A 10566-nucleotide genomic window follows, 5' to 3' on the forward strand; every position below is an offset into this window, starting at 1 on the left:
GGGTGGGGGGGGGGGGGGGTGGGGGGGGGGGGGGGTGGGGGGGGGGGGGGGTGGGGGGGGGGGGGGGTGGGGGGGGGGGGGGGTGGGGGGGGGGGGGGGTGGGGGGGGGGGGGGGTGGGGGGGGGGGGGGGTGGGGGGGGGGGGGGGTGGGGGGGGGGGGGGGTGGGGGGGGGGGGGGGTGGGGGGGGGGGGGGGTGGGGGGGGGGGGGGGTGGGGGGGGGGGGGGGTGGGGGGGGGGGGGGGTGGGGGGGGGGGGGGGTGGGGGGGGGGGGGGGTGGGGGGGGGGGGGGGTGGGGGGGGGGGGGGGTGGGGGGGGGGGGGGGTGGGGGGGGGGGGGGGTGGGGGGGGGGGGGGGTGGGGGGGGGGGGGGGTGGGGGGGGGGGGGGGTGGGGGGGGGGGGGGGTGGGGGGGGGGGGGGGTGGGGGGGGGGGGGGGTGGGGGGGGGGGGGGGTGGGGGGGGGGGGGGGTGGGGGGGGGGGGGGGTGGGGGGGGGGGGGGGTGGGGGGGGGGGGGGGTGGGGGGGGGGGGGGGTGGGGGGGGGGGGGGGTGGGGGGGGGGGGGGGTGGGGGGGGGGGGGGGTGGGGGGGGGGGGGGGTGGGGGGGGGGGGGGGTGGGGGGGGGGGGGGGTGGGGGGGGGGGGGGGTGGGGGGGGGGGGGGGTGGGGGGGGGGGGGGGTGGGGGGGGGGGGGGGTGGGGGGGGGGGGGGGTGGGGGGGGGGGGGGGTGGGGGGGGGGGGGGGTGGGGGGGGGGGGGGGTGGGGGGGGGGGGGGGTGGGGGGGGGGGGGGGTGGGGGGGGGGGGGGGTGGGGGGGGGGGGGGGTGGGGGGGGGGGGGGGTGGGGGGGGGGGGGGGTGGGGGGGGGGGGGGGTGGGGGGGGGGGGGGGTGGGGGGGGGGGGGGGTGGGGGGGGGGGGGGGTGGGGGGGGGGGGGGGTGGGGGGGGGGGGGGGTGGGGGGGGGGGGGGGTGGGGGGGGGGGGGGGTGGGGGGGGGGGGGGGTGGGGGGGGGGGGGGGTGGGGGGGGGGGGGGGTGGGGGGGGGGGGGGGTGGGGGGGGGGGGGGGTGGGGGGGGGGGGGGGTGGGGGGGGGGGGGGGTGGGGGGGGGGGGGGGTGGGGGGGGGGGGGGGTGGGGGGGGGGGGGGGTGGGGGGGGGGGGGGGTGGGGGGGGGGGGGGGTGGGGGGGGGGGGGGGTGGGGGGGGGGGGGGGTGGGGGGGGGGGGGGGTGGGGGGGGGGGGGGGTGGGGGGGGGGGGGGGTGGGGGGGGGGGGGGGTGGGGGGGGGGGGGGGTGGGGGGGGGGGGGGGTGGGGGGGGGGGGGGGTGGGGGGGGGGGGGGGTGGGGGGGGGGGGGGGTGGGGGGGGGGGGGGGTGGGGGGGGGGGGGGGTGGGGGGGGGGGGGGGTGGGGGGGGGGGGGGGTGGGGGGGGGGGGGGGTGGGGGGGGGGGGGGGTGGGGGGGGGGGGGGGTGGGGGGGGGGGGGGGTGGGGGGGGGGGGGGGTGGGGGGGGGGGGGGGTGGGGGGGGGGGGGGGTGGGGGGGGGGGGGGGTGGGGGGGGGGGGGGGTGGGGGGGGGGGGGGGTGGGGGGGGGGGGGGGTGGGGGGGGGGGGGGGTGGGGGGGGGGGGGGGTGGGGGGGGGGGGGGGTGGGGGGGGGGGGGGGTGGGGGGGGGGGGGGGTGGGGGGGGGGGGGGGTGGGGGGGGGGGGGGGTGGGGGGGGGGGGGGGTGGGGGGGGGGGGGGGTGGGGGGGGGGGGGGGTGGGGGGGGGGGGGGGTGGGGGGGGGGGGGGGTGGGGGGGGGGGGGGGTGGGGGGGGGGGGGGGTGGGGGGGGGGGGGGGTGGGGGGGGGGGGGGGTGGGGGGGGGGGGGGGTGGGGGGGGGGGGGGGTGGGGGGGGGGGGGGGTGGGGGGGGGGGGGGGTGGGGGGGGGGGGGGGTGGGGGGGGGGGGGGGTGGGGGGGGGGGGGGGTGGGGGGGGGGGGGGGTGGGGGGGGGGGGGGGTGGGGGGGGGGGGGGGTGGGGGGGGGGGGGGGTGGGGGGGGGGGGGGGTGGGGGGGGGGGGGGGTGGGGGGGGGGGGGGGTGGGGGGGGGGGGGGGTGGGGGGGGGGGGGGGTGGGGGGGGGGGGGGGTGGGGGGGGGGGGGGGTGGGGGGGGGGGGGGGTGGGGGGGGGGGGGGGTGGGGGGGGGGGGGGGTGGGGGGGGGGGGGGGTGGGGGGGGGGGGGGGTGGGGGGGGGGGGGGGTGGGGGGGGGGGGGGGTGGGGGGGGGGGGGGGTGGGGGGGGGGGGGGGTGGGGGGGGGGGGGGGTGGGGGGGGGGGGGGGTGGGGGGGGGGGGGGGTGGGGGGGGGGGGGGGTGGGGGGGGGGGGGGGTGGGGGGGGGGGGGGGTGGGGGGGGGGGGGGGTGGGGGGGGGGGGGGGTGGGGGGGGGGGGGGGTGGGGGGGGGGGGGGGTGGGGGGGGGGGGGGGTGGGGGGGGGGGGGGGTGGGGGGGGGGGGGGGTGGGGGGGGGGGGGGGTGGGGGGGGGGGGGGGTGGGGGGGGGGGGGGGTGGGGGGGGGGGGGGGTGGGGGGGGGGGGGGGTGGGGGGGGGGGGGGGTGGGGGGGGGGGGGGGTGGGGGGGGGGGGGGGTGGGGGGGGGGGGGGGTGGGGGGGGGGGGGGGTGGGGGGGGGGGGGGGTGGGGGGGGGGGGGGGTGGGGGGGGGGGGGGGTGGGGGGGGGGGGGGGTGGGGGGGGGGGGGGGTGGGGGGGGGGGGGGGTGGGGGGGGGGGGGGGTGGGGGGGGGGGGGGGTGGGGGGGGGGGGGGGTGGGGGGGGGGGGGGGTGGGGGGGGGGGGGGGTGGGGGGGGGGGGGGGTGGGGGGGGGGGGGGGTGGGGGGGGGGGGGGGTGGGGGGGGGGGGGGGTGGGGGGGGGGGGGGGTGGGGGGGGGGGGGGGTGGGGGGGGGGGGGGGTGGGGGGGGGGGGGGGTGGGGGGGGGGGGGGGTGGGGGGGGGGGGGGGTGGGGGGGGGGGGGGGTGGGGGGGGGGGGGGGTGGGGGGGGGGGGGGGTGGGGGGGGGGGGGGGTGGGGGGGGGGGGGGGTGGGGGGGGGGGGGGGTGGGGGGGGGGGGGGGTGGGGGGGGGGGGGGGTGGGGGGGGGGGGGGGTGGGGGGGGGGGGGGGTGGGGGGGGGGGGGGGTGGGGGGGGGGGGGGGTGGGGGGGGGGGGGGGTGGGGGGGGGGGGGGGTGGGGGGGGGGGGGGGTGGGGGGGGGGGGGGGTGGGGGGGGGGGGGGGTGGGGGGGGGGGGGGGTGGGGGGGGGGGGGGGTGGGGGGACTGTAGTTCATAACATCTGGAGGGCCGCAAGTTTGACACCTATGACATAGGACCTGATCTAGGGTTGCTAATGGTTTGTAGGATGTACTAGCAAAGCTCCCCAGCTTGGTGTAGAGAGCCAGCATGGTTGTTAAGAGCAGGTGGATTCTAATCTGGAGAACTGGGTTGGATTCCCCACTCCTCCACCTAAGTGGCAGAGGCTTATCTGGTGAGCCAGATGTGTTTCCGCACTCCTACAGTTCACTCACAGTTGTTCAGAACTCTCACCTACCTCACAAGGTGTCTGTTGTGGGGAGAGGAAGGGGAAGGAGCTTGTAAGCCACCTTGATATGGCTTGTAGCATGTTGGCGTACAAAAAGAAGGACAAACACAGTGTGTAACACAAATTACAAAATGGTAATTAGCGCTGCTCTGAATACATTAATAAGGATTCAAAATATAATTTTATTTATTTTATTCTACCCATCCCTTTGAGGGCTCAGAGGGACTTTAAACTTGAAATAATAACAACAAAATAAATAACAATAAACTATACATCCCATAACAATCTAAACTAACTCATCCAAGAGTAATCATGCATATCCAAGGAAAAGTCCCAAATAAAAAATGTACAAGGTACAGGTGATGTATATATTTTCCCACACGCACATTGACATGTTTGGTGTAAAATATTCTGATTATACATCCATCACACCAGTAAGTACTACAGAGAACTACCTACATGAAATTGGTATTATATCCTGTTTTGAGATTTCCTTCATTAGATTAAAGTCTGATGAATTCCCTGTTGATAAGTTTCCTATGAAACACCCAAATAAAACACACTGCTCATTACATGGAAGCGTTATCTGCTGTAGAGCCTCTGCTCAAAGCAGCTGCAATAGATTACTGTTCTTAGCAAGGCTGTTAATGATCCAACATTTTAGAGGTCGTTCATTCATATGGTCACCATAAATTGGAAGAAGAAGAAGAGTTGGATTTATACCCCTTCTCTCCTGTAAGGAGACTCAAAGGGGCTTACAAACTCCTTTCCCTTCCCCCCCCCCCCCAGACCCTGTGAAGTAGGTGGGGCTGAGAGAGCTCTGTAGAGCTGTGACTAGCCCAAGGTCACCCCGCTGGCATGTCTGGGAGTGCACAGGCTAATTTGAATTCCCCAGATAAGCCTCCACAGCTAAGGTGGCAGAGCAGGAAATCAAACCCGGTTCCTCCAGATTAGAGTGCACCTGCTCTTCACCACTATACCGCCGCTGCTCCTTGATGGCATATGGCACACTTTTACACAAAACACTTAATTGGGTGTGATTGGTGACTAAAATAAACTAAATTTCACCATACATCTTTATTTTATAGGAAAATATGTCCTTTATTCCTGTTTAAAATAAATGAAGGTGTCCAATTTATCACTGACTTCTTTGGGCATCTTTTTTAAAAAGTACCTTTTCTGTGTAAACCAAGTGGGCAGAAAGTAAACAAATAAATATATTGTCGAAGGCTTTCACGGCCGGAATCCCTGGGGTGCTGTGTGGTTTCCGGGCTGTCTGGCCGTGTTCTAGCAGCATTCTCTCCTGACGTTTCGCCTGCATCTGTGGCTGGCATCTTCAGAGGATCTGATGGTGCCAGCCACAGATGCTAGCCACAGATGCAGGCGAAACGTCAGGAGAGAATGCTGCTAGAACATGGCCATACAGCCTGGAAACCACACAGCACCCCAGTAAACAAATAAATATTTAAAAAACTTGATGCCCGCAGTTCTTAGTTATTTCAAAACATCACATTTCACCACACCTCATCCCTCCCTCTTCCTGCTCTTTCATATAATTAAATGTTTGCCTTTTTTGTCCTCTCCCTGCAGATTTTTGCCATTCAGTTGCTTTCTTATTTGTGTATCCAGTACGCTCTGCCAAAATCTCTTAGTGTTGCACGCTTGGCTATCAATGTCATGGGGACGCTGCTGACAGGTAAAAATCAGATCCGTGTAGCAAGTTCAAATTTGGGTTATGTGGGGCGAGGGCGGGGACAGATTCTTCACAGCGACTGGGTTGAATATGAACAGGAAATCTTCCGACATGTTAACTGGGCCAGAAATTAGTCACTGTATTCGCTCATACCAATCTCTTGCTTGCACCCTTCTCCACTGAGTTTAAATTGTAATCTCTTTGTGGGCAGATAACTTTCTTTGTCTTGCTTTCCTTCTCCTGGTTGAACCTGAGGAGCAATTGGTGGTCCTGTTGAAGCAATAATACTTTTTGTGACTTTATATGCAAAAGGGTATTTTGTGATTTATTTTTCATTGTACTCTTTCTCAAAAACACCACCTTCTCCTTTGCCATCTTTTTATTTATCTATCTATCTATCTGTCTGTCTGTCTGTCTGTTTGTCTGTTTGTTTGTTTATTTATGGGGTTTTTATACCGCCCAACCCCCGAAGGGCTCTGTTGACAATCAGCAACCCTTTGTGGAAATTTTTTCAGCTACCAACATTTTCAGTGGCCACTTATTTGTTGTAGTTGTTAAAAATAAGTTGAAATAAATTCATGTATATAGATATACGCATTTGAAATATTAGTTATAGCCAGAGTGCAACAGTAGTGGTAGTTCTATTATTATTAATATTTACTATTGCACTCCCTTTTCTTATGTATGCACTTCTGTCCCCCTCCATCACCCTGACCTGGACAGTCTTAGACTGTCCTGACCTTGTCAGTTCTCAAAAATATTATGGAAGAGAAAGGAGAAACTCTGCCTGCTTTCTTCACACTCTTCCATGGTCCCAGGCTCAGTCCGGCAGGTGGTGGGGAATGCCCTTTCTCTGCCCAAGAACTCTGGACGAGCACCACCAATCAGCATAGTCAGTGCTGATCAGGAGGGCCAATGGGAGGTTGATACATTTGCTCTATGACAGTGGTGCAAGTGTGAACTGGTTCTATTGAGAAGTATACATTTAAATATAAAAGCTGGTGTTGTGGTTTCTGCAGAGGCGTAGCTGGGCCATACTGCCCCTGGTGGGCACTCTGCGTTTTCTGCCCCCCTCGTGGCGCCCCACACTTACCTTAGTTCAGCCTGAAAGTGCAGGTTGGAAAAAGCGGCCTGTTCACTTGAGGCTGAAAACGGCCTGGTGGGAACTACACTTCCCAGGAGACCTTGGGGCTCGCAAGGTCTCCTGGGAAGTGTAGTTCCCACCAGGCCGTTTTCAGCCTCAAGTGAACAGGCCGCTTTTCCAGCCTGCACTTTCAGGCTGAACTAAGGTAAATGCGGGGGGCGCCGCGCGGGGGGGTTCTGCCCTGCCCCCGCCCCGGCATTTGCCCAGTGCAATGCGCACCGCCACCCCCCACCGTCCCCTGGTAGCTCCACCTCTGGGTTTCTGTCCAGGGGAGTGCTCCTTCACACAAGTGAGGCGCTTTCATCCAACAATGGGTTGTTGTGGTGCTTATGAACATTTGTGAATTTACCAACTTTATGGGGCCACTTTTGAGGGAGTGTCATACCCAACTTCTAGCAAATTACGCAAGGGCAGCACTTACTGTACAGTGAAACCAGTTTCTGTTCTGCAGTCCTAACCCAGGCCAAGCGGTTCACCTTCTTCATGCCGACCTTGCCCTGTTTGGTTTCCTTCTGCCAAGCCTTTCCTCCACTTTACGAGGATATCGTCTCTCTGCTCATCCAGATCGGGCAAGTGTGCGCCTCAGACGTCGCCACGGTGACGAGAGATTTTGACCCAATCATTACACGTAAGTAGCTGTGATTTTTTTTTTTTTGCAGCACAGTTGTCAAGCTAAAGTGACGCTTGGAGTCATATCCACTTCTCAGAAAGGAAACTCAGTGCTATCAGTCACAGACCAGGAAAGGGATTTGGGCGTCTTAGTTGATAGTTCCATGGGAATGTCAACTCAATGCATGGCAGCTGTGAAAAAGGCAAACTCTATGCTGGGGATCATTAGGAAAGGAATTGAGAATAAAACTGCAAAGATTGTCATGCCCTTATATAAAGCAGGGGTGCGACCGCACTTGGAGTACTGTGTCCAGTTCTGGTCGCCGCATCTCAAAAACGAGAGAGTGCAGAGAAGGGCAACAAGGATGATTGAGGGACTGGAGCACCTTCTCTATGAGGAGAGACTGCAGCGTTTGGGACTCTTTAGTTTGGAGAGGAGATGTCTGAGGGGGGGATATGATTGAAGTCTATAAAATTATGCATGGGGTAGAAAATGTTGACAGAGAAAAATTTTCCTCTCTTTCTCACAATACTAGAACCAGGGGGCATTCATTGAAAATGCTGGGGGGAAGAATTAGGACTAATAAAAGGAAACACTTCTTCACGCAACGTGTGATTTGGTGTTTGGAATATGCTGCCACAGGAGGTGGTGATGGCCACTAACCTGGATAGCTTTAAAAGGGGCTTGGACAGATTTTTGGAAGAGAAGTTGATTTATGGCTACCAATCTTGATTCTCTTTGATCTGAGATTGCAAATGCCTTAATAGACCAGGTGATCGGGAGCAACAGCTGCAGAAGGCCATTGCTTTCACCTCCTGCATGTGAGCTCCCAAAGGCACCTGGTGGGCCACTGCGAGTAGCAGAGAGCTGGACTAGATCAGACTAGAACTGTCTGATCCAGCCGGCTTGTTCTTATGTTCTTCTTATGTTCTTATACTTGGTCCATTTGTATGCCCATATATTTCCTGCGGGTGATTTTTATTTATTTATTTATTGAGTCTGTTCCATTCAGTTTGTTAATGCTCACAGATCAATTGATCACTGCAAGTAGAGAAAGACATGAAATGCATATACACAGTATTTACGTTATAGGATATCATTATTAAATGCCACAGACAAAACTTTTATTGCTTCAGAAGTCACGTGAGGGTTGACATCAGCTAACCACTTAGCTACCAAGTCCTGCTGTGAAGCTGGAGTCCATTTTTGAATGTAAACTGATCCACTTGCCTTGGGCAACTCTACATAGCCGTCAATTTAAAAATATCATAGAATCAAAATTTCCTTGCAGAACGGGGACTGATCCCATGACATTCTCCCAGGCCTTCTCCTTTATCCACCTTCTCCACTAAGTGATTCCTAAAATAATCTGCATAATGGTTATAAATTTGTAAATTGTTTTAAATTACCTTTGTTTTTATGTGTACAGTGTTGTTTTTAGCCTGCTGTGTTTAATGTTATTATGTATTATTGTTGCAGGCCTGCTGTACACCGCCCAGAGCCCTTCGGGGATGGGCGGTTTAAAATCTAATTAATAAACAAACAAACAAACAAACAAATAAATAACCGTTTCCTCACCGGTTGGTCTTGAACTCTCCTCTCTAGGTCTCCAGCAGCTGAAGGAAAAGCCGAGTGAGCGGGCGAGACTTCTGAAGGAGCCGGCTTGTAAAACTGAAGCAAGGGACAGTGGCAGCCTGGACCCCAACATGCAGCTCTGTCACTGCGTTGAGAGCACTTTCATTGACATCATCAACATGAGCGTGGGCGGAGTTTAAGCAAAGCACAAACGGAAGGATCCCCACCAAGTTCTGAGACGCGCTGTCGCTTCTTCTTGGCGAAAAGTGGACCAGAGTGAAACTAAGAATGGGATGGGAACGTGCAGCATCTTTTCAGTCCGTCTGTTCGGACTGAACGCCGACATGTCTGAGAGGGTCAGACATTTGCTTCAAAAGTAATCGTCGCCACTCCTGGCAAATAAAGTCAGAGAGGCTGGCAGGAAAAGCAGGGAATACCTTTTGTTCACAAGTCTGTTCTCTGAGAGGAAAGAATCAGCGCAAGAGGGACATTTTCCAGGGGTGATGTAGACTTTTAGAGACTCCTTGACTTTCTCCCTTGCCCTGTGATGCTTGGAACTTGGTGAGAGGAGGAAAGGGAAAACGGGGTCCGTGTTGGCTCCTCTTTTCTCTCGAAGCAGATTACGAGGTGGTTGGCTATGTCAACTAAGTTCTTCTGAGATGCCAGCCATCGATGCGGCTGGAATGTGGTCACCGCTTGACCCGTTGCCTGGATCTGGCATGCAGGTTTCACGTTGCCGATCCCTTATGTGTGGAAACCTCTGATAGTCAGATTTCTGCTCTAGTTTTACTAACTTTTTTGACTGAATAGGTGACATTCTGAAAGAGGTGGGTTTTTTTTTGGTAAACCAGTCCGACTTTTAAAATGTTTATATTTGTAATCTTTTTTGTAACGCAGATGACTGATGCAAAACTAAGTTTGCCGGTTGCTCTGGGCCCTTGTGCTTCGGTTTACATGCTCATGTTGGAGGAAAAACCGTAAAACTCATTCTGAGAATGTTGGTGTGGATTTTTCCGATATACATGTTGAGACGCCAATACTTGAATGGCCATGCACAGTCACCAAAAATACCCAAAGGGAAGCCTGTTGCTTTGCTTTCATAGCCGAACATTACCAATAATGTTTATACAGTTCCATTGACTCAAGATAATCCATTAAAAAAAACAACCACAGGTTTACAGTAAGTGATTAATGAGAATGGCAGTGTACCCTTGAAAGATGCTAGACCAGGGGTAGGGAACCTGCGGCTCTCCAGATGTTCAGGAACTACAATTCCCATCAGCCTCTGTCAGCATGGCCAATTGGCCATGCTGGTAGGGGCTGATGGGAATTGTAGTTCCTGAACATCTGGAGAGCCGCAGGTTCCCTACCCCTGAGTTAGATCAAGAGAACCAGCGTGGTGTAGAGGTTAAGTGTGGGTGGACTCTAAACTGGAGAACCAGGTTTGATTCCCCACTCCTCCCCATGCGCAGCAGACTCTTATCTGGTGTACTGGATTTGTTTCCCGCTCTTCCACATGAAGCCTTCTGGGTGACCCTGGGCCAGTCACAGTTCTCTCTGACCTCTCTCAGCCACACCTACCTCACCAGGTATCTGTTATGGGGAGAGGAAGGGAAGAAGAAGAAGAGTTTGGATTTATATGCCCGCTTTCTCTCCTGTAGGAGAATCAAAGGGGTTTACAATCTCCTTTCCCTTCCACCCTCACAACAAACACCCTGTGAGGTAGGTGGGGCTGAGAGAGCTCCGAGAAGCTGTGACTAGCCCAAGGTCACCCAGCTGGCGTGTGTGGGAGTGCACAGGCTAATCTGAATTCCCCAGATAAGCCTCCACAACTCAGGCGGCAGAGTGGAGGATCAAACCTGGTTCCTCCAGATTAGATACATGAGCTCTTAACCTCCTACGACAAGTGTGAAGGAATTTATAATCCGCTTTGAGACTCCTTATCTCTGATCTGGAGAACTGGATTTGAATCTCTACTCCAACACACAAGT

At 60.2% G+C, this 10566-nt stretch overlaps 1 protein-coding gene across 1 annotated transcript; it reads left to right on the forward strand.

Annotated features, from left to right (window-relative positions):
• The first annotated feature begins 5146 nt into the window (after positions 1-5146).
• On the forward strand, positions 5147-9802 carry LOC125445791 (integrator complex subunit 2-like). Its single transcript, XM_048519156.1, has 3 exons — positions 5147-5249; positions 6842-7018; positions 8606-9802. Exons 1-3 carry the CDS (start codon positions 5231-5233, stop codon positions 8773-8775), a joined length of 366 nt encoding a protein of 121 aa, XP_048375113.1. The 5' UTR covers positions 5147-5230; the 3' UTR covers positions 8776-9802.
• The last annotated feature ends 764 nt before the right edge of the window (positions 9803-10566 follow it).

This window comes from Sphaerodactylus townsendi, linkage group LG16, assembly GCF_021028975.2.
Source record: "Sphaerodactylus townsendi isolate TG3544 linkage group LG16, MPM_Stown_v2.3, whole genome shotgun sequence".
Taxonomy (NCBI): Eukaryota; Metazoa; Chordata; class Lepidosauria; order Squamata; family Sphaerodactylidae; genus Sphaerodactylus; species Sphaerodactylus townsendi.

What these genes read in the sequence shown, in the direction of transcription:
- LOC125445791 (XM_048519156.1), top strand. An exon ending in TTTTGACCCAATCATTACAC is followed by an intron (nt 7,019 to 8,605) that starts GTAAGTAGCTGT and finishes TCTCCTCTCTAG; the next exon opens with GTCTCCAGCAGCTGAAGGAA.